At 38.2% G+C, this 21,098-nt stretch overlaps 1 protein-coding gene and 1 long non-coding RNA gene across 11 annotated transcripts in view; both read right to left on the reverse strand.

Moving 5' to 3' along the window:
• LOC147835440 (uncharacterized) overlaps positions 1–21,098 on the reverse strand; it is a 456,431-nt gene that overhangs the window by 194,199 nt on the left and 241,134 nt on the right. The gene's annotated exons all lie outside the window — the stretch shown is intronic.
• The window catches only part of tanc1b (tetratricopeptide repeat, ankyrin repeat and coiled-coil containing 1b), a 326,871-nt gene that overhangs the window by 57,319 nt on the left and 248,454 nt on the right, over positions 1–21,098 (reverse strand). For all 10 annotated transcript variants that reach the window (XR_015499911.1, XR_015499912.1, XR_015499913.1 and 7 more), the window contains 2 exons: positions 5,473–5,639; positions 1–608 (listed from right to left, as the gene is read on the reverse strand). Coding sequence is in view for 7 of the 10 variants with exons in the window: in XM_087268444.1 (XP_087124570.1) it covers positions 1–608; positions 5,473–5,639 (775 nt within the window). In the remaining 3 variants the exon portion in view is untranslated. The remainder of the gene's footprint in view (positions 609–5,472; positions 5,640–21,098) is intronic.

Genomic DNA, 21,098 nt, shown 5'->3' on the forward strand with positions numbered 1-21,098 from the left:
CTGGGGTCACACAGGAAGTCTGAACTCTCTCCATCAGCTCTCCACACCAGCCATTCTCTGAAGGACGGATGGCAGAACATGCGTGTTTTATCCCTCCGTCTGATCAGGAAACAGGACAGCGTCTCCATCCTCTGCTGGAAGTCGTCCCACTCCAGCTCCCCCCTCTGGCTGCCAGCGTTCAGCGCCTGAAACAGCTGCTCATCCGTCAGCGGGTGCAGAGACGCCAGCGCCACGTTCAGGATGGGGACGGCCCGCTCAAACGCCGAGTTACTCAGAAACTTCATGTTGCACTGCAGCAGATAGAGCTCAGAGAGAGACACGGGCACTACTTTATAGCTGGCGCTCTTGATGACCAGGTGACCCCTTTCGAAAAGGTCAAGGGTCAGCTTGAGGTACAGATAGGAGCCCTGGCTGCGGGAGATCAGGTGCGAGCTGACTTTGCTGACGATGACGGGATCTGATTTGCCGTTGAGGGAGATGTTGCTGAGAATGTTCTGGCTGCCACTGATGCGCTGCTGGATGTAGGCGTTGAGGTCGGTCCCGATCTCCTGGTTGTCCGGGAAGTCATCCAGACTGATTTTGGAGAACGGCATCAGGCTGGTGATCTCCTGAAACAAACAAAAAACAATAATAAGAAGAGATGGGGAAGTTAAAGTCCACTATGATGGTGTTTCTCAACCACATTCCTTGAGAATGACCAGCACTGCATGTTTTGGATGTCTCCTTAGTCTCTCACACCCATAACAGGTCTCTCAGTCTCTGCTAATGAGCTGATGATCTGAATCAGGCGTGTTTGATTAAGGAGACAAGGAAAATGTGCAGAGCTGGTGATCCTCCAGGATTGTGGTTGAGAAACACTGCACTACGATTCGTTCGTTCATTTTCCTTCTGCCTAGTCCCTTTATTCATCAGGGATCGCCACAGCAGAATGAACCGTCAACTTATCCAGCATATGTTTTACACAGCGGATGCCCCTTCAGGCTGCAACCCAGTACTGGGAAAAACCCAAACACTCTCACATTCACACAAATACTGCACACTACAGTCAGTTTAGTTTATTCAATTCCCCTGTACTGCATGTGTTTGGACTGTGGGGGAAAGCATCCGGAGGAAACCCACACCAAACTCCACACAGAAATGGCTCAGCCGGGACTTGAACCAGCAACCTTGTTGCTGTGAGGCGACTGTGCTAACAACTACACCACCGTGCTGCCCCCTGCATTATGATATATTTTAAACTTTAGTTGATGTGTAATGTAGTTGTGTGAACATATTTGATGTAAGAGAATGTCGGGCAACGAGACAAAGTTGAGAATCCTTCAACTTTATGCAAATGAAGAGCAACTTTCTTGAGCGACAGCCAATAGGACCACCAGTAGAGCTCATGGGATCCTCCATGGAACCAAATGAGTGTACCGAGACCTGCTTGAAGAGGTGGTCTCGGTACGCTTTCAAACGAACCCTGGAGCGGTTTGTTTGTGGTGAGAATATGATTCGTACTAAAACAGGTCCAACCGCAAAAAGTACTGCGCCTTTTGGACTAATCCAGCTGCCGTAGGCCGATGCGCTGTGCATTATGGGATATGGAGGAAAAATATTTGTTGACAGCGCTTTACCAACAGAGAGAGAGAGGGGAAGACATTACCTGATGGATCGTTGGTAATATTTCCGCAAGATGAGCATGTCGCAGTTTAGCTAAATTAATTCACGCCTCCTCCTGAAGTGACGAGCGATGCATTAAACACTGTTTTCCAGCCGCGGCCGTGCTTCATTCTCGAAATGTATAGTTTGTCTAAAGCAGGGATAGAATCAGTCAGCGCAGTCGTCCCTCCAGAGTAAAAACAACATTTTGTGTCTGCAGATTTTGTTTACTTGTGGGAGTTCATTGGCATTTTCCCACATGTGAATTCTGACCAATCAATAAGCAGTTTAGGAAATCAATTCAACAACATCTGGCCAATGAGAGACGTGGATTTTGTCAGATTAAGGGTGTCACAATCCTCCAAATCCTCGATTCGATTACATTTTTGATTCTAAAGGCACGATTCGATTTGATTTTCAATTATGTATAATGAATTAATTAATGACCAATTAATTATTTGTAGCCTACCGTTTAAACTGACCTGCATGGTCTTTGTTTTACCCATAAACAAATCATACAGTAAATGAATAAAGGTAAGTTACACACATAATTACCACCTGTCAATCACTTTTTCTGCGGGACTCGTGAATAGGCAGTGATCTGTGTCGTTATAATGGCGTCGGTAAAAAAGACGCACAACCAACAGGAACCAGCCAACAGTGTCTGAGGTGTTCGCTAAAATGACTAAGTACAAGTGAGTGAAAGATTGAAGCAGTCCTCTGACTGCCTGCACCTGCTGTCTCGAGCGCATGGCTGTGAGTGCGTCTGTGTCTGTGTGGTCACATGATGTGCATTTCCAGAGGTAGTGAGGAAGGAGGGCTGCTCAGAAATGCTACACGCCACTGTGGATGTCAAATCGTTGTCGTTCTAAAATACCATTTAAAAACAAAGACAGTGTAAACAGGGCCTGAGTGTGTACTTTTCGCCAGCGGATTTGCAACGGGGGCAGGCGGAGGATCGCGATGCTGGTGTTGTCTATCGGACGAACCGTACGTAATACGTACATAGCAGAGCTTGCAAAACTGTGTTTTTTTTGTCGACAACACGAACGTTGTCAACATAACTCACTGGAAATCCAAAATGCTTATTACACACCGCCGACTTCATTAAAAGAGGAGAGGGTTTAAGCTCTGTCGACGGGTCTCCTGCTTCTGCAGTTTAACAAGCTCTTCAACAAGCCTGTTTTTTTCCCGCATGGCAAGCCAAGCTGACGTGACATGGGGGCGTGGCAGCATCGACGATTCTATTTTTTGATTCAATAATCGAAATTGAGCATAAATTTTGATCGATTTCGATTAAAAATCGAAATCGTGACACCCCTATGTCAGATGACTGCATTTTGGTTCTTTTCAACTGGTTCAGACCAAAGCCAGCAGTGTGGTGTGAAAACGACCCAAAGTCAGCAGAAAATGCAACAATGTATCATTTATTACCCTTGGTCTGGACCAAATAAAGTGAACTACAGATGTGAAAACACCCTGAATAACAATAGAAAATTGTTCTGTCAACATCAACATGAACAGGTGTTCATGAGTAGTTAAGGATGAGTTAATAGTGATGTTCCCCTCCAAGTAAAGTCATTACTAATTTATTCATTAACAGCTCATGAGTTCATGTTGGTTACATTTAGTTTAAACTTAAATGTACTAACAAGTAATTAAGGTAGTCATTATTTACACATGAACTCATGTGAGTCATGCAGTAGTTAAAGTTGATTCATGATTCGTGCATACCTTAACTCATCATTAATTCATAATAAAGTAATGTTTCATTTACATATTAATACATCATTATTTATGTACTGTTATTGTAAAGTGTTACCCACAGATCTGCGTTTGCAGCAGGTCGCCACCCAGAGCGACAGGCGGCTACAAAGCCACTGCTAGCATGAATGATCATGGTTTGTTTACATTATTGAATTGCACCATTTATTTTTACATTTTCAGCCAAAAATTACTAATTTTGATGCCATTTTCCAAACCGTATGGCATTATTTGCTTCAATTCTTGTATTTTGCTATAAAAATGCACAGAAAGCATGTCAACTTTTGAGTGAAGACTTCAAAAATGACGCAAACAGATAAAAGTTACACACAGAAATTAATCAAAGTTTTTTTTTTGCTGAAGTTTTAAAGATCTCCTCTATTCCTACATCTCCATCTGAACACTGCTGAGGTAAAACCGGGAGCGTAGATACAGAGGGAAATATTCATCAGTCGTCAGGATAAACATGAACGTCTCTCTCATGAACGTCTGTCATCCTTCTCTTTCTGGAAACCTCTGCTGCCCGCTGACTGTGCACTGAATTATGGGTAAACTTGAAAAGAGCTCCACCCTGCAGAGTCACAATCATACGAGACGACAAATCTAAATCTACAGCTCACTGTGACAGAAACACAGCTCCACACGTACAGACACTCTTCAATCTCTGATCTAACACATACTGTATCAAACACTGGATGATTCTGCTCTGCTAGTCAAGCTCTACTGTTCAAGCTGTCAGTCACACATACACACACACTCCTCCAGTCTGTATGGAGGGTCAGTGTTTCTCATTAGAGCCACGAGATTCTCCTGTCCGCAGAGAGGCTGATCTGGAGTCAGTCTGAAACACAACCCTGAGGCTGACAGAAACAGCTCACTCCATCTCTCCACCAGACTAAACAACATCTTATATTGTGGAGGAAGACAGAGAAGACTTCATATAACCTTGAAGAAAAGTGTCAGTTATAAAGCCGCATCTTTCTTTCTTTCTTTCTTTCTTTCTTTCTTTCTTTCTTTCTTTCTTTCTTTCTTTCTTTCTTTCTTTCTTTCTTTCTTTCTTTCTTTCTTGCTTGCTTGCTTGCTTGCTTGCTTGCTTGCTTGCTTGCTTGCTTGCTTTCTTTCTATCTATCTACCCATCCATCCATCCATCTCTCCGTTCTTCCATCCATCTATCTGTTCGTCAATCCGTACATCACTCTCGTTCATCACTATCTATCTATCTATCTATCTATCTATCTATCTATCTATCTATCTATCTATCTATCTATCTATCTATCTACCTATCTACCTATCTATCTATCTATCTATCTATCTATCTATCTGTCTGTCTATCTATCTATCTATCTATCTATCTATCTATCTATCTATCTATCTATCCATCCATATGTCCGTCCGTTCTCCATCCATCCGTACGTCATTCCGTACATCTCTCTCTATCCATCCATCCATCCATCCATCCATCCATCCATCCATCCATCTATCTATCTATCTATCTATCTATCTATCTATCTATCTATCTATCTATCTATCTATCTATCTATCTATCTATCATGTTCATCTGTCTGACCATCCATCTATCCATCCATCCATATGTCCGTCCGTCCGTCCATCCATCCTTCCATCTCTCCATTTTTTAATCCATCTGTCTGTCCGTCCATCTCTCTTTCTCTCTCCATCCATGTATCTATCCATCCAACCAACCATCTATCCATCCGTCCGTCCCTCCCTCTATCTCTCCATCCATCTTTCATCCATCTATCCATCCATCCGTCTCTCCAAATATCTATCTGTTCATCTCTCCATCCAGTTATCTATCCATCCATATGTCCGTCTGTCTCTCTCTCCATCAATCCATTTCCTCTATATTGTAAAATTTAAATTAATATATTCACAGCAAAATACTTTGAAGACTTTGAATAGAAATGCAAATTTGGCATCAACACAAACACACATTTTACAAGTGAATAATGAGCCATATTCCAAATATCATTGGAATGTATTATTAGCATCAGAACAGAATCGGCATCAATCATATCTCTAAAATATCAGTACAAATTCATATCTCACCAGCAGGTTTGTCCTGACAGTGACGATCAGTTTCAGCCAGCTGGGGAATTTGGGGATGATTTTGGTGATGAAGGAGGCCACAGTGTCTCCATAGTCTGGTTTGTGAAACTCTGCCTCATTCAACCCATCAACCAGGATAATGCAGTCTTCCTCCGGGATCTTCCTCTCTGGTGAATAAAATAAAAAAACACACTGAATTACAATAACAGCAGCATTCAGTAACCAGGATTATATGCTTAATGTCAAACTGAATGGCTGATTTCACAATTAACACTCACACAGGTGAATGGGTTTGACAAACCACCTGTGTAAACACTCTTCTCTCCATATGCACCGGACACTTGACTTAAATTCCATGGATTTGGAGACTTAGGATGTTCTTAGGATATGTTAGTCTAGTAAAGTGGGCTCTATTACCATATGTAATTAACATAGAAAATGTTAGAGCCTTTGACTCCAATCATCTGACCCCTCTCTGAAATATTATAAACAATCCCAGCTCCCAAAAACCAGGACCCCTTCTCCTCCCCACCACGCCACATTAAAACCTCAAACCATTATGTAACAATAAGTGTGCCTAACACAGGTGAGTGGTCCTGACAAACCACCTGTAGAAACATTCTCTCCATATGCAGCGGACACTTGACTTAAACTCCATAGACTTGTAGACTTAGGATGGTCTTAGGATTTGTTAGTCTAGTAAAGTGGGCTTTAATACCATATGTAACTAACATATAAGGTGTTATAGCCTTTGACTCCAATCAACCCCCCCCCCCCCCCCCCCCCTAAAATTTTAAAAACAATCCCAGCTCCCAAAAACAAGGACCCCTTTCCACCCCCACCACACCACATGAAAACCTCAAAACAATATGTAATACTGAGTATGCCTAACACAGGTGAGTGGGCCTGACAAACCACCTGTAGAAACACTGTCTCTTCATATGCACCGGAAACTTGACTTAAACTCCATGGATTTGGAGACATAGGATGGTCTAAGGATATCTTAGTCCAGTAAAGTGGGCTTTAACACCATATGTAACTAACATAGAAGGTGTTAGAGCCTTCAACTCCAATCATCTGACCCCCCTCTGAAATATTATAAACAACCCCAGCTCCCAAAAACCAAGACCCCCTTTCCTCACCCCCATGCCACATGAAAATCTCAAAATATGCCACAGCCATATTATTCTGCAGCCCAAGACTGAGTATTCACTGAAGCTAAGCAGGGCTGAGCCTGGTCAGTACCTGGATGGGAGACCACATGGGAATACTAGGTTGCTGTTGGAAGTAGTGTTAGTGAGGCCAGCAGGGGGTACTCAACCTAAGAGAGTCCTAATGCCCAAGTATAGTGAAGGGGACACTATACTGTCAGTGAGTGCTGTCTTTCGAATGAGACGTTAAATCGAGGTCCTGACTCTCTGTGGTCATTAAAAATCCCATGGCACTTCTCGTAAAGTGTAGGGGTGTAACCCCGGTGTCTTGGCCAAATTCCCCCCATCAGCCCTTACCCATCATGGCCCGATTCCTCCGGGTGCTCCGGCTTCCCCCACAGTCCAAACACATGCGCTATAGGGGAACTGAATAAGCTAAATTGGCCGTAGTGTATGTGTGTGAATGCAGGAGTGTGTGGGAGTTTCCCAGTGTTGGGTTGTAGCTGGAAGCTGTGTAAAACATATGCTGGATAATTTGGCGATTCATTCTGCTGTGGCGACCCCTGATTTATAAAGGGACCAAGCCGAAAAAAAAATTAATGCATGAAATGTACTAAATCATAAAAGAATATGTATTTTTTAATAAATGTTATCATTTTAAGACAATGTGTCTGAGAAATAAAGTAAAATGCAACAAAATTACTGCATATTTTACCTAATTAATCATATATAACTCATATAAATCATAATAAGTACTGTATATAATGTTTTAAAATTGCTACAATTTTATTTGTAAGACTGTATATTCATGACTTTTATTAAATGCTTCTTAACTAAAAGTAAGTTTCAATAATTTGTCTTAAAAAAAAAAAAAAACATATATATTACTTTTGGTAAAAAATAAAACAAATTTCAGTTCCCCATGCACATGAAGATTTATTAAGTCACATTAACAAAAGCTTATATATAAGCTATATGAAGATTCAATCTTTTACTTTCCATATCTGTTAATAAAATTTACTAGTAATTTTATTAACATTAACAAAGAGCATTATACTATAATAATATATAATGGGAGTCAGTGGGATCAATGCATTTCAATGGGCTGTCCCACATCCGTGTTAAGTCAATGAGGCATTTTTAAGGGTGCTTAAATGGCTTTGGGGGTGTGGCTTAAGAGCTTCATTATCACATTGAGACACTGATTGGTTGCATGAGTCAAATAAGCTCACCTCTAAGCCTGTATGACACTGCTGTGTAATGTTATTGATGTGTGGCATTTTTAATGGAAGTCAATGTAATGAATGGATTTCAATGGCCAACGTTAAGTCTATGGCAGGATTTGGGATGTCCTTTCAGGCTGAAACAAATATAATATTAAAATAATATAATAGGTGGTTCATTCCGCTGTGACGAACCCTTTATAAATAATGGACTAAGCCAAAGGAAAATGAATGTATATTATAATAGGGTAAATAGATTATAGAATGGAAAAGTACTTCATTCATCCCTCATAAGAAATAAAAAAAAACATCCAGGAGCTCAAACAATGCAATTTCCTCAAAGCTAACAAGCTAAAATATTGAAAACTCACAAATTCAAGAAGTCCACTACTAAAGATATATAAATACATACAGCATGCACATATATACATACATAAAATAAAATAAATAAATACAATTATTTACTTATTGTCTTTTCGGCTTAGTCATTTTATTAATCAGGGGTCACCACAGCAGAATGAACCGCCAACTTATCCAGCATATGTTTTACGCAGCGGATGCCCTTCCAGCTGCAACCCAGTACTGGGAAACATCCATACACACTCATTTACAAACATACACTACAACCAATTTAGTTCATCCAATTCACCTATAGCGCATGTGTTTGGACTGTGGGGGAAACCGGAGCACCCGCAGGAAACAATCGACACACTATTACCATAAGAATAATAATAAAATAATGCTGTTCATTAGCCTAACTATCAATTTATGCAAAAAAAGGGGCAGTAATTAAAGCAAAGGTCACAGATGTGTGTTCATCTGCAGATTTAAACACAGCTTGAGTCAGAATTATTCAAGAATAAATGGTCATATAGCAAGAAAGGGGTCAAGAAATTCAGCATTAATGAGTCTCCTGTGTACAACTCTGAATCTACAGTTCAGCTCCAGATATGCGATAGTGTTTTCTTTTTCTTGTGTAGATATGTAGTCATTGTACAGTATTCATTCTGCTCACTTCTTGAGCTATGAAAATGTGTATACGTGTATACGCAATTGAATTCAACATTTATTCATCAAATGCATCTAATATTGCACAGTAATATTATATAATACAGAGCTCAACGTATTCAGTTGAAACCAGAAGTTTAATCATACTATGGTAAATGACATGCTAGGGTCATGGTAAATCATACTAAACGTTTACTATTTTAGGTCTGTTAGGATTACCTTAATGATTTAAATTAGCTAAATGCCAGAATAATGACATTTTTTTTGAGAATTTTTTTTATTAATTTCTAGACATTAAAAGTTTACACACATTTCCTTGGTATTTTTTGTAGCTTTGCTTTTAAACTGTATAACTTTGGTCAAATGTTTTGGGGATCCTTCCACAAGCTTCTCACAATAGTTTGCAGGAATTTTGGCCCATTCCTCCTGACAGAATTGCTGTAACCGAGTCAGATTTGTTGGCTGTCTAGCTCGCACAAGCTTTTTCAACTCTGCCCACTAATTTTCTATAGGATTGACGTCAGGGCTTTGTGATGGCCACTCCAAAACATTCACTCTGTTGTCTTTAAAGTACATTTGAGCTAATTTGGCAGTATGCTTAGGCTCATGGTCTGTTTGGAAGACCCATTTGTGGCCAAGTTTTAATTTCCTGGCTGATGTCTTGAGATGTTGCTTCAGTATTTCTCCATAATGTTCTTTCTTCATGATGCCATCTATGCTGTGAAGTGGACCAGTCCCTCCTGCAGCAAAACAGCCCCACAACATGATGCTGCCGCCCCCATACTTTACAGTTGGGATGGTGTTCCTAATCTTATAAGCTTTCCCCTTCCCCTATTTTTTATATTTATTGTGTATCTTCAAATGAATAGGAATGAAGAATGTTGTTTATGGTCTTTCTTCCTGTTTAGACCATAACTGAGTCTTTATTTGTCATTTATAAGGGATTTATAAAGCATAAATAGTCCTCACTTTAGATTAGGTCACAAAACTGCATGAAGCTAAGTTAATGAAGCATGTATTAACACATTAACTATTAGTATATGCCTGAATAAGAATTATAAATATTGATTTAAATAATTAATTACTAACTCGTTCTAAATGATCTAAAAAAAACTATGCTTAAATAACTGACTACTTAATTTAATAATGAAAAATTAATCATCAACAAAGTATGAAAATACAAGTATTAAGCACATTATAAATGTAATTGTAAATCAACAATATAGCATTTGTAACTACAGTTATAAACTTTTACTAACGTTTATAAATGTACAGTTAATGCTTAATAAATAATGAACTCACAAGATGCTAATGCTCAATAAATGGTTCATAGAGTGTAATTATTATAAAGTGTTACCCTTATTTTTTTATTTTAATTAATAAATTCATATTATTATTATTATTATTTATTATTTTCAATAAGGATTATTATTTAATGTAGTTTTTTTCTCCAAGCTTGTCTAGGGTAAGTTTTGGATATTGGGGTTTGAATTCTTGTATTACCTTGAAATAAACAAGGCATTATTATATTTTATTTAAAAAAAAATAAGCATAATCTAGAGGCCTTTGCCTTCATATACGCCATTTCTGATACCAAATGATCAACTAGAAGTCAAGTTATTATTAGTTGTTCCTAAAACTTGGATAAGCGAGAAGACTTTTGTCAGGTACAGTAGTGTATATTCAATGAGAAATGGATAAACATATTTCAATATATTAATATTTTCTCTATATTTTTACTAAATATTTCGGTCCCACTTTATATTAAGTGTCCTTAACTAATATGTACTTGCATCAAAAAATAAATACAATGTACTTACTGTGTTGATAATGTATTTGAGAACACTTGTGGTGCTTTTGAGTTGGGATAGAGGTTGGGTTATGGACAGGTTTGGTGGTGTGGGTAGGTTTAAGGGTCGGTTAAAGTGTAAGGGATGGTCAACAGTGTATTTACAAATGTAGTTACAGAAGTTAATTACAGATGTAATTACATACAGGTATTTAATCAAACATAAGTACATAATAAATACATGTATTTACACAATAAGTACATTGTAACAAACTATTAAATGCTGTGTAAGTACATATTAGTTATGGCCACTTAATATAAAGTGGGACCAATGTTTCTCATGTACAGCACTTTGGTCAGTCTTGTGGCTGTTTTTAAATGTGCTTTACAATTGAATAAACTTAAATATTGAGCCTCCGCACCAAAACTACACATTGTTCATATTACAGATGCGTCCGCTTCACAATTACAGTGTTCTTGCTTTGTTTTTTGCTGCACTGAAGTGACCTTAATAATGCATTACGCAGCAGATCTGAGCCCCAGTAACACAGAGATAGAGAATCAGCTCTTCAATGAGCAACAGATCAAGAGCTGCGCTTCTTTCAGCTCTGAAATATGATTTGAATGAGGAGCATCCATAAACCATTTCGGCTTTTAAAGCTCCACCGCAAATCACTTCTTCGTGGCATGATGGAAAAACACTTCCCTGGCAGTCTCTTTCAATAAGACGGCACTTGTTCTTGATATATAAAATAAGAAGAAGAATAAAAAATCTTTGCATTAGGACTTGTTTTATATTCCATACCCATACACACACAGACAGCCGTGGAAAAACTGAAGACAATTCTCAATTTCTCTGCATTTGCTATTTATAGTTACATGTACATTGAGTAAAATGCTATTTTGTTTTTATGTAAACTGATCACATTTTTAACAAGCAAGTGTGTGTGTGTGTGTGTGTGTGTGTATATGTTTGTGTGTGACTTGTTTAGGGCTTGTTTAGGACTTGTGTTAAGCAGGTCGCACACCAGAAGTGCCGCTCGGCGCCGCGACACGGCGCGTACATGACAGTTTAAAGTATCACACACCAGACGCGCACATTCGAATGATATTTAACATGAAACTAATCAGATGGCGCTCTGTGGCGCGGCTGAAAAATGAACTGCGTCCTGAGCCGTCGCCGGGCGCCGCCGACAGCCGCCGACTTGCGCCGCCGGTGTGTGTATCCTGATAGAAACCTATGTTTAGAATTCTAAAATACATGTCGCTACGTGGCGCAGCACGGCGCACCGCCGAGCGGCGCTTCTGGTGTGCGACCTGCTTAAGTCAAAGAGAATTGTAGCCGTGTGTTTTCTAAGTGTTTATTGATTGTTTTGAGCTGACATGTCAATTCAATTTTCACTTGGGGATTACTAAGGTTTATCTAATGTAATCTGTACATGGAATAGAATAATAGTACAGAAAATATTAATAGAGTATGATCGAACACATTATAATACAGGGTGGGCCATTTATATGGATACACCTTAATAAAATGGGAATGGTTGGTGATTTTAACCTCCTGTTTGGTGCACATTAGTATATGTGAGGGGGAAAGCTTTTCAAGATGGGTGGTGACCATGGTGGCTATTTTGAAGTCGGCCATCTTTCGGTTTTTTTAATAGAAAGAGGATCATTTGGTTTTAACATAACTATATTCTTTCAAGAGTTATTTAAAAGTATTGATGTGTTCAATGTGCTGCCCATTGTGTTGGATTGTCAATGCAGCCCTCTTCTCCCACTCTCCACACACTGATAGGAACACCGCAGGAGAAACGCCAGCACAGGCTTCCAGTATCTGTAGTTTCAGGTGCTGCACATCTTGTATCTTCACACCATAGACAACAGATAGTGGGGCCGTTCCTCATTATTGGAAACCTCAAGGCCACTGGATATTTGAGATTTCTCCATGATGATGTGTTTCCCTCTTTATGCACTGTAGCTGGCACGTTCCCTGAGTTTTTCCAGCAAGATGGTGCACCACCACATTATGGGTGTCAGGTCCGAGCATTCCTAGATGAACAGTTTCCTGAAAAGTTGATTGGTCGTCGTGGGCCGGTTTAATGACTCCCAAGGTCTCCCGATCTTACCCCCTTAGACTTTTAATTTTAGCTTCATCTAAAGGCAATTGTCTGTGGTGTGAAGATACAAGATGTGCAGCACCTGAAACTACGAATAAAGTCATGCTTTACTGCATCCATACATCTCTGCACTCACTCAAATCACTTATTAATAAAGTCATCTGGAATGGCAAAGAAAGCGTTCCTGCAGGACTCCCAGAGTTCATCAGGATTATTTGAATTCATCTTTAACGCCTCCTCCATCTTACTGCAGACATGCTCAATAATGTTCATGTCTGGTAACTGGGCTGGCCAATCCTGAAGCACCTTGACCTTCTTTGCTTTCAGGAGCTTTGATGTGGAGGCTGTAGTATGAGAAGGAGCGCTATCCTGCTGGAGAATTTTCCCTCTCCTGTGGTTTGTAATGTAATGGGCAGCACAAATGTCTTGATACCTCAGGCTGTTGATGTTGCCATCCACTCTGCAGATCTCTCGCACGCCCCCATACTGAATGTAACCCCAAACCATGAGTTCTTCTTCACCAAACTTGACTGATTTCTGTAGGAATCTTGGGTCCATGCTGGTTCCAGTAGGTCTTCTGCAGTATTGGTGATGATTGGGATGCAGTTCAGCAGATGATTCATTGGAAAATCGACCTTCTACCACTTTTCCAAATGATCTACTAGAAGTCAAGTTATTATTCGTTGCTCTTACAACTGGGATGAACAGCAAGACTTTTGTCAGCTAGTGTACGTATACACATATAATCAATAGCTAAAGTGAAATAATGGCCCCAATGTTCGGGAAAAGAAGAGAAAAGAAGTGCTCATGTGCAGAAACAGATTTTTCACAAATCATTTTTTGAATATTTTTGCTACCGAACACCCAATGTCCCAAAACCCAATGTTAAAACCTGATTTCTGAAATATACCAAACCTCCAGATTTAATTATTTCCATAAATCATCTTTTTAAAACAGTATCCTTCAACGTGCAACAGAAAAAAATACCAGAAAACGAATAAACTGAGTAATGTTTTTGCAAATAAACTCTTCTTTATATAAACAAACCTGACCAAAACCGATCCATAGCTCAGCCCAGCAAAATATAACTATTATTACTGTTTACATAGTAGTGTTTTAGAACCATGTCTGTGCACTGTATAAATACAAAAATGTAGATTTAAGGCAGAGCGCATGCAAAAAAACAAACAAACAAATGTAATTCTGTCACGATTTCCTCACCCTCACCTGTTTGAGTTTCTGACCATGTATAATAATTCATTTACATTATTAACAAACCATTAACTAAGACTCTTAGCTTAGACTACTATTTACCTGCTTATTTTTAAAAGTTAGTAAGGTAGTCCACTGTAAATAAATCGGTAAATGAGCAGTTTTGCTAATTTCGTGGTTCATATTTTTATTTTTCCCAGTTTATTTCTGCTTTTCAATTGCATTATGGGACCTTGATCTTTATTCCAACAACTCTTACCCTTGAAATAGTGACTTTTATTATTATGTTTAATAGTTTAAAGTGATATATTGTCTGGGTTGGTGTTGAATATGACGCTACAAATTAGGGATGTAACGGTATTGTAAATACTGTCATACCGCAATATTAATTTTTTTCGATATTACCGTAGTCGCATGACTCGGTAAAACTATAGGTCTTCTGAGAAAATTTGCTCAGGCGAATGAAGCGAACGGGAGGTAGCGGAAACTACAATTCCCATCAGCCCATGCTTGACCATCATCCCTTGCGGTCTGTTGTCGCTACAGATCCAGTAATGTGGAAATGGAGTGTGCTGCTAGAAGCGGGGATGAAAAAGAGCTGGAAAACTCTAAAGCGGGTGTTGTCGCCGCGCGCGTACTGAATAGCGGTGTTGTCGCGCGAGTTCTTATCAGCTGTGTTGTCCCGCACGTACTGAATAGCGGTGTTGTCGCGCGAGTTCTTATCAGCTGTGTTGTCGCGCGCGTTCTTATCAGCTGTGTTGTCGCGCGAGTTCTTATCAGCTGTGTTGTCGCGCGAGTACTGAATAGCGGTGTTGTCGCACGAGTTCTTATCAGCTGTGTTGTCGCGCGAGTACTGAATAGCGGTGTTGTCGCGCGAGTTCTTATCAGCTGTGTTGTCGCGCGAGTTCTTATCAGCTGTGTTGTCGCGCAAGTACTGAATAGCTGTGTTGTCGCGCGAGTTCTTATCAGCTGTGTTGTCGCGCGAGTTCTTATCAGCTGTGTTGTCGCGCGAGTACTGAATAGCGGTGTTGTCGCGCGAGTTCTTATCAGCTGTGTTGTCGCACGCGTACTGAATAGCGGTGTTGTCAGCACACTGTTCAGATTGATGCAGACATGAGACCTCTATCTTACTCATGGTTTGTCCTCTCAAGTGGGGGAAAGACAATGCACAACGTTACCCACTGCTGTCAACATGGGCCAAGTCATATCTCTCTGTCCCAGAAACCTCAGTCCCAAATGAGAGGGTTTTTTTTCTGTTGCAGGGGACATTGTAAATGCCCAGAGATACCAGCTTTTACCAGATTATATTTATATGATAATTTTCCTTTAAACCCATCTCTATCTAAGTGAGTGAGGGATTAAATGTTGAATGAGATGAGTTTTCAACACTACTAAATTGAAACTTTATTTTTTTACATGTTTTAATATTTTTTTGTTATTAAAATTGAAGTTCCTGTTTCAAAACTTACAGATAGATGGCTAATTTGTATGTCATTGACACTTTTGGCACTTTTTTGGAGTATTTTCATAAGTTTTGTTTTTTCCTGTAAATGATTCAATAAATACCGTACCATGACATTCATACCGAGGTATTACCGTACCGTGAAATTCTGATACCGTTACATCCCTACTACAAATACATTTAATAAACTGCCAGCGCATTTTCTGCTATTTTTATAGACTTATTTCTCTATATATTATGTCTTAAAGGTGATTTATACTTCTGCGTCAAGCGCATGCGTATGCTACAGCGCAGCTTACGCGTTGACACATAGCCCTACGCCGTGACCGTTGGTGTCGCTGACGTGCACCTCTCAAAAAATGTAACTACACGTTGCAACGACGCGTGGCGCAAGCTCTGTGATTGGTCAGCTTGGTAGCCCTGAAGAGTGTGGGCGGGACTGAGAGCTGTGTGAGCCCAATGGAACGATTGTTTACAAGTGTGGAGTCCTGTGAAGGAGCTCCGGATGGAAAGTTTTGTTTTGTGTTGACCTCATAGTTAAAGTTGTTGCATGTCCGCCGGTTCCTGCCTCAAAATGAGTGAGTTTGAGACACCTCTACATTCAGAAAGTGTTTATAAAAAACAAAACACCAGCGAAGAAACTTGACACAGAGTAACATTAACACTTTACTGCCAACTAGCATTTCGGAAGTGTTAATTCAGACCAACAGAGAGAGTGCACAGAATTATTAATGCACGGCTACGTGCATTGCATGCGCCGTGAGTTACGGCGATCGCTTGACGCAGAAGTATAAAACAGGCTTTATGCGTTATATATTATTATTAAACTATTAAAATGCCAATAAAAGTCACTTTGAGTTGAATTTTCAGCATTAAAAGTCGAAAGAGCAGAGATCAACATCTCATAATGCAATTCACAATGTTCATGAACGGATTGTTTTACAGTGCAGTTGGGTTTAGGTATTGGAATTAGGGAAGTAAAATAAGATCATACTTTATAAGTGCTAATAAACAGTAAATACATTAATAAATTCAGATAATAAACAGTAGTAAATGGTGTGAATTGTTACTTAAACTAAAGTGTCACTGAGTTGTATGGAGACAGATAAGACTCAAAAGTAATTCACGCAAAAGACACGATTTACACATGCGTAGCCAAATTCACGTGCATAAAACCAAATTCACGTGCGTAAAATATTTATTTTTAAAAATTAAAAATACATTTTCATAAAATACGTTTCACAAATGCAAAACACCATTTGCAAATGTATAAGAGTGTACAAAAAGTTTTGAATGTTTAAAACTTGCGAGTTCATCCTGAATGAGAATGAGCAAATCCTCTTTCACGTACGACTCCCCCTGGATACGTGTGTGTGTATTTTTGAGACTTTCCTGCCAGACTCAGGGCAACTCGTACCTTTCAGCCAATCAGAGGAGAGCTGTAGTCAAGCACACCCACTCTGCGCTCTATTTGCACAGACTGTTCCTCTCCAACATGGCGAACGGAGAAAGCAGCAGTCGCAGTCGCACTTTTTTTCATTTATTTATTTATTTGACCATAGCCTCACTCTTTTTATCCATTATTTTGCCGCAGCTCATTCAGGATGAACTCGCAAGTTTTAAACATTCAAAACTTTTTGTACACTCCTATACATTTACAAATGGTGTTTTGCATTTATGAAACGTATTTTATGAAAATGTATTTTTATTTTGAGCACGTGAAAGTTTTTTGTGAATATAAATAAATATTTTACGCACGTGAATTTGGTTTTATGCTCGTGAATTTGGCTACGCATGTGTACATCATGTCTTTTGCATGAATTACTTTTGAGTCTTATCTGTCTCCATAGAGTTTCTTTCCTCTGGTGAACACAAAAGAAGATAGTTTGAAGAATGTTGGAAACTGGTCACCATAGACAACCATAGTTGGGAAAAAATACTAAAAAAGTGGCTACTGGTTTCTAGTTAAAGTAACAATTCACATCATTCGCTACTGATTTATTATTAACAGAACTAAATATTTAAAAGCAGAGTGAGTTAAATGATGAGTACATTTTCATTTTATATGCATTATAGTGTTTCAGCGTGGGCAACACTGAGGACTGTTTTGCGTCAGGTTTGTCGTCTTCTCTGGAGGCCGTATTGATCCATAGCATCTTCCATTTCCATCATCAAAACACAGGGTTTGTTTATCAGCGGCTGAAACACACTTCTACAATAAACTATCGATCGTGCAGAGCATAAGACAGCAGCTCCACATACAACAAACCACAGTGACCTTGAGCTCTCAGAGAGAAAGAAAAGAAGCGTACTGATGGACCTGTAGATCATCAAGAGGAAAACAACACAGCTCCATTATTAAAGCGTTAGTTCACCCAAATATGTGAATTATGTCATTGTTTACTTCCATATACTTTACATCCTTCATTTGCTCCAAATCTGTTTTTTTTCTTCTCTGCATGTTTTGGAAGTCAATATCATGTTAGGGATAAAGTCTATTTAGAAGGTTGTTGTCACAGAATAAAGCCTGAAAGGTTTATTGGCAGCCTGACACTGTCATATGAAGGCTGAAGGGCTTTATACGGCAAGACAACTGTACATGATTTACTTTATCCCACTTAATACATGGCTGCATGCCACAAAACATAAAAATTAAACGCAAAACATGGTTTTGAACCATAATAGCTTATTAATTCTTTAACTAATTACATAGCTGACAGAAATGAAAAACAGCTGATGGAGTATACAATAACCTGATCATTATTCAGACACAAGATGGCGCCAAACAGTCAAAAACCCAAACCTGACAGAAACTAAAGCCCCATACAAACAGGGCTTCAGCGTCAACGCTTGACTGAAGGCGTGTCTGAAGTTGGGGTTGAAGCGATCGTTGTAGACACGTAAGCCAATGAAATTTAGTTAACAATAGGCCACTGTCTAGCTGGTGTATTTGCATACAGCAATCTGATTGGCTCACGCTTCCGTCAGCGATTGAAAAGTTGAGCTAGTCCCAACTTCTGCAGCGAGCAACACTTCTGAAGCGGCGCCGACGGATCCACAATGCAGTTCTGCAACGCCTGACGTCACCCATTCAAAGTGAATATGAAGAGTTGACGCTGACGCCCCGTATTAATGGGGGGTAAAACAGCTGATGGAGTATACACTTACCTGCGCATTATTCAGTCACAAGATGGTGGCAAACAGTCAAAAATCCAAAGCTGACAGAAACTAAAACTGCTGATGGAGTATACACTAACCTGATTATTATTTAGACACAAGATGGTGCCAAACATTCAAAAACACAAAGCTGACAGACACTAAAACAGCTGATGGAGTATACACTAACCTGCACATTATACAGTCACAAGATGGTGGCAAACTGTTAAAAACACAAAGCTGACAGACACTAAAACAGCTGATGGAGTATACACTAACCTGATTATTATTTAGACACAAGATGGTGCCAAACATTCAAAAACACAAAGCTGACAGACACTAAAACAGCTGATGGAGTATACACTAACCTGCACATTATACAGTCACAAGATGGTGGCAAACTGTTAAAAACACAAAGCTGACAGACACTAAAACAGCTGATGGAGTATACACTAACCTGATTATTATTTAGACACAAGATGGTGCCAAACATTCAAAAACACAAAGCTGACAGACACTAAAACAGCTGATGGAGTATACACTAACCTGCACATTATACAGTCACAAGATGGTGGCAAACTGTTAAAAACACAAAGCTGACAGACACTAAAACAGCTGATGGAGTATACACTAACCTGATTATTATTTAGACACAAGATGGTGCCAAACATTTAAAAACACAAAGCTGACAGGAATTAAAACAGTTGAATGGAGTATACACTAACCTGCACATTATTCAGACACAAGATGGCACCAAACTGTTAAAAACACAAAGCTGACAGAAACTAAAACAGCTGATGGAGAAACGGAGAAACATATGAATCTTGATGTAAGTATATGGATGTAAACGTATTCACTGATGGTCAAAATGATTCTTAGAGATCAGTCTGAGTTATTCAGCGCTTGTTGTCTGGGAATAACATACATTGGAATGTCACGACTGACCAATCCCACTTAAGTATTCCAGAGAGTCGTGTAATAAGTCAACAATTCTTTTCGATGAAATATGGCTTTTTTATTAGAAGTGACTTATCTGTGCACACTATTATTATAGTTTTTTTCATGCACCCTTATAATCTGTTATCTTAAAGCAATCAATGTAATCTGCTGATGGGGTGAGCATAATAATCTTGTTTTTTTCAGTTTGATTTAGATTTAACTTTTAATTTAGCTTATTTTAGGGGAAACTCAGTTAAATTTGACTTACTATTTCTGAAAATTAAACAATATATTCTCCTCTTCTACAAAATTGCTTCTTAATCCAAGAAATTTGTAGACATTTGGACTAGAAACAAGACAAGACAACTCTATGTAATAAAAGGGGACTACTTTTTTAACGTTTTTCTCCATTTATAACCTGACCTGTATTTGTTTATGAGGACAAAACTAAGCCTTTTCATTTCTGGATGTTCAATTTATGTAATTCCTCTCGCAGAAACATTGCAATTTCTAAGAAATAGCCATCCGTGAGCTGAAAGCATGAGTCAGTACATGAGCGGATGTGCTAACAGCCTTTGGAGAATGGATTTATCTGCGTCTAATGCAACAACAAAGCAAATTCTCCCTGTTAATATAATCGTGCCATCTGGCCAATATTAAACACATGACATCCCAGCTCATCCAGAGCAATAAAATGCTTAACTTCATGATGTTCCTTCTGTCCGCACAACAGTCCTCTCAATTGTAGCGCATGCATGAGGAAGGCCAAAGTATTAATCACTCGATTAGGGAATTAAAATTAACAACCAACGGCATTTGCAACCCTGTGTTAATCCATAACATGGTGTATTTCTTAAGGGAAATGCGTTGAACTGTGCATCACATCTGATTTCCACAATGTGATGCATTTAAATAAAATGGGACATTAAAAAAGCAGATAATGTAATGTAATAAATGCAATATAATGTACCATAATATAATATAATATAATATAATATAATATGATATAATATAATGTACTATAACATAATGTAATGTAATGTAATATTTTATATTCTAATATAAAAATGTAATATAAAGTAATATAATATAACATAACGTACAATAACACAATATAATATAACATAATATAATGTACTATATTATAAAGTATAATAAAATATAATGTATTATAATATAATGTACTATAATATACTATAATATGATATAATCTAATGTAATATAATGTAATATAATATTAATAATATAATATAATATAACATAATATAATGTACTATAATATAATATAATATAATATAATATAATATAATATAATATAATATAATATAATATAATATAATATAATATAATATAATGTACTATAATATAATATAATATAATATAATATAATATAATATAATATAATATAATATAATATAATATAATATAATATAATATAATGTACTATAATATAATATAATATAATATAATATAATATAATATAACATAATATAATGTACTATAATATAATATAATATTAATAATATAATATAATGTACTATAATATAATATAATATAATATATTAT

The sequence above is a fragment of the Danio rerio genome, chromosome 9 (genome assembly GCF_052040795.2).
Source record: "Danio rerio strain M-AB ecotype USA chromosome 9, GRCz13ab, whole genome shotgun sequence".
Lineage (NCBI taxonomy): Eukaryota > Metazoa > Chordata > Actinopteri > Cypriniformes > Danionidae > Danio > Danio rerio.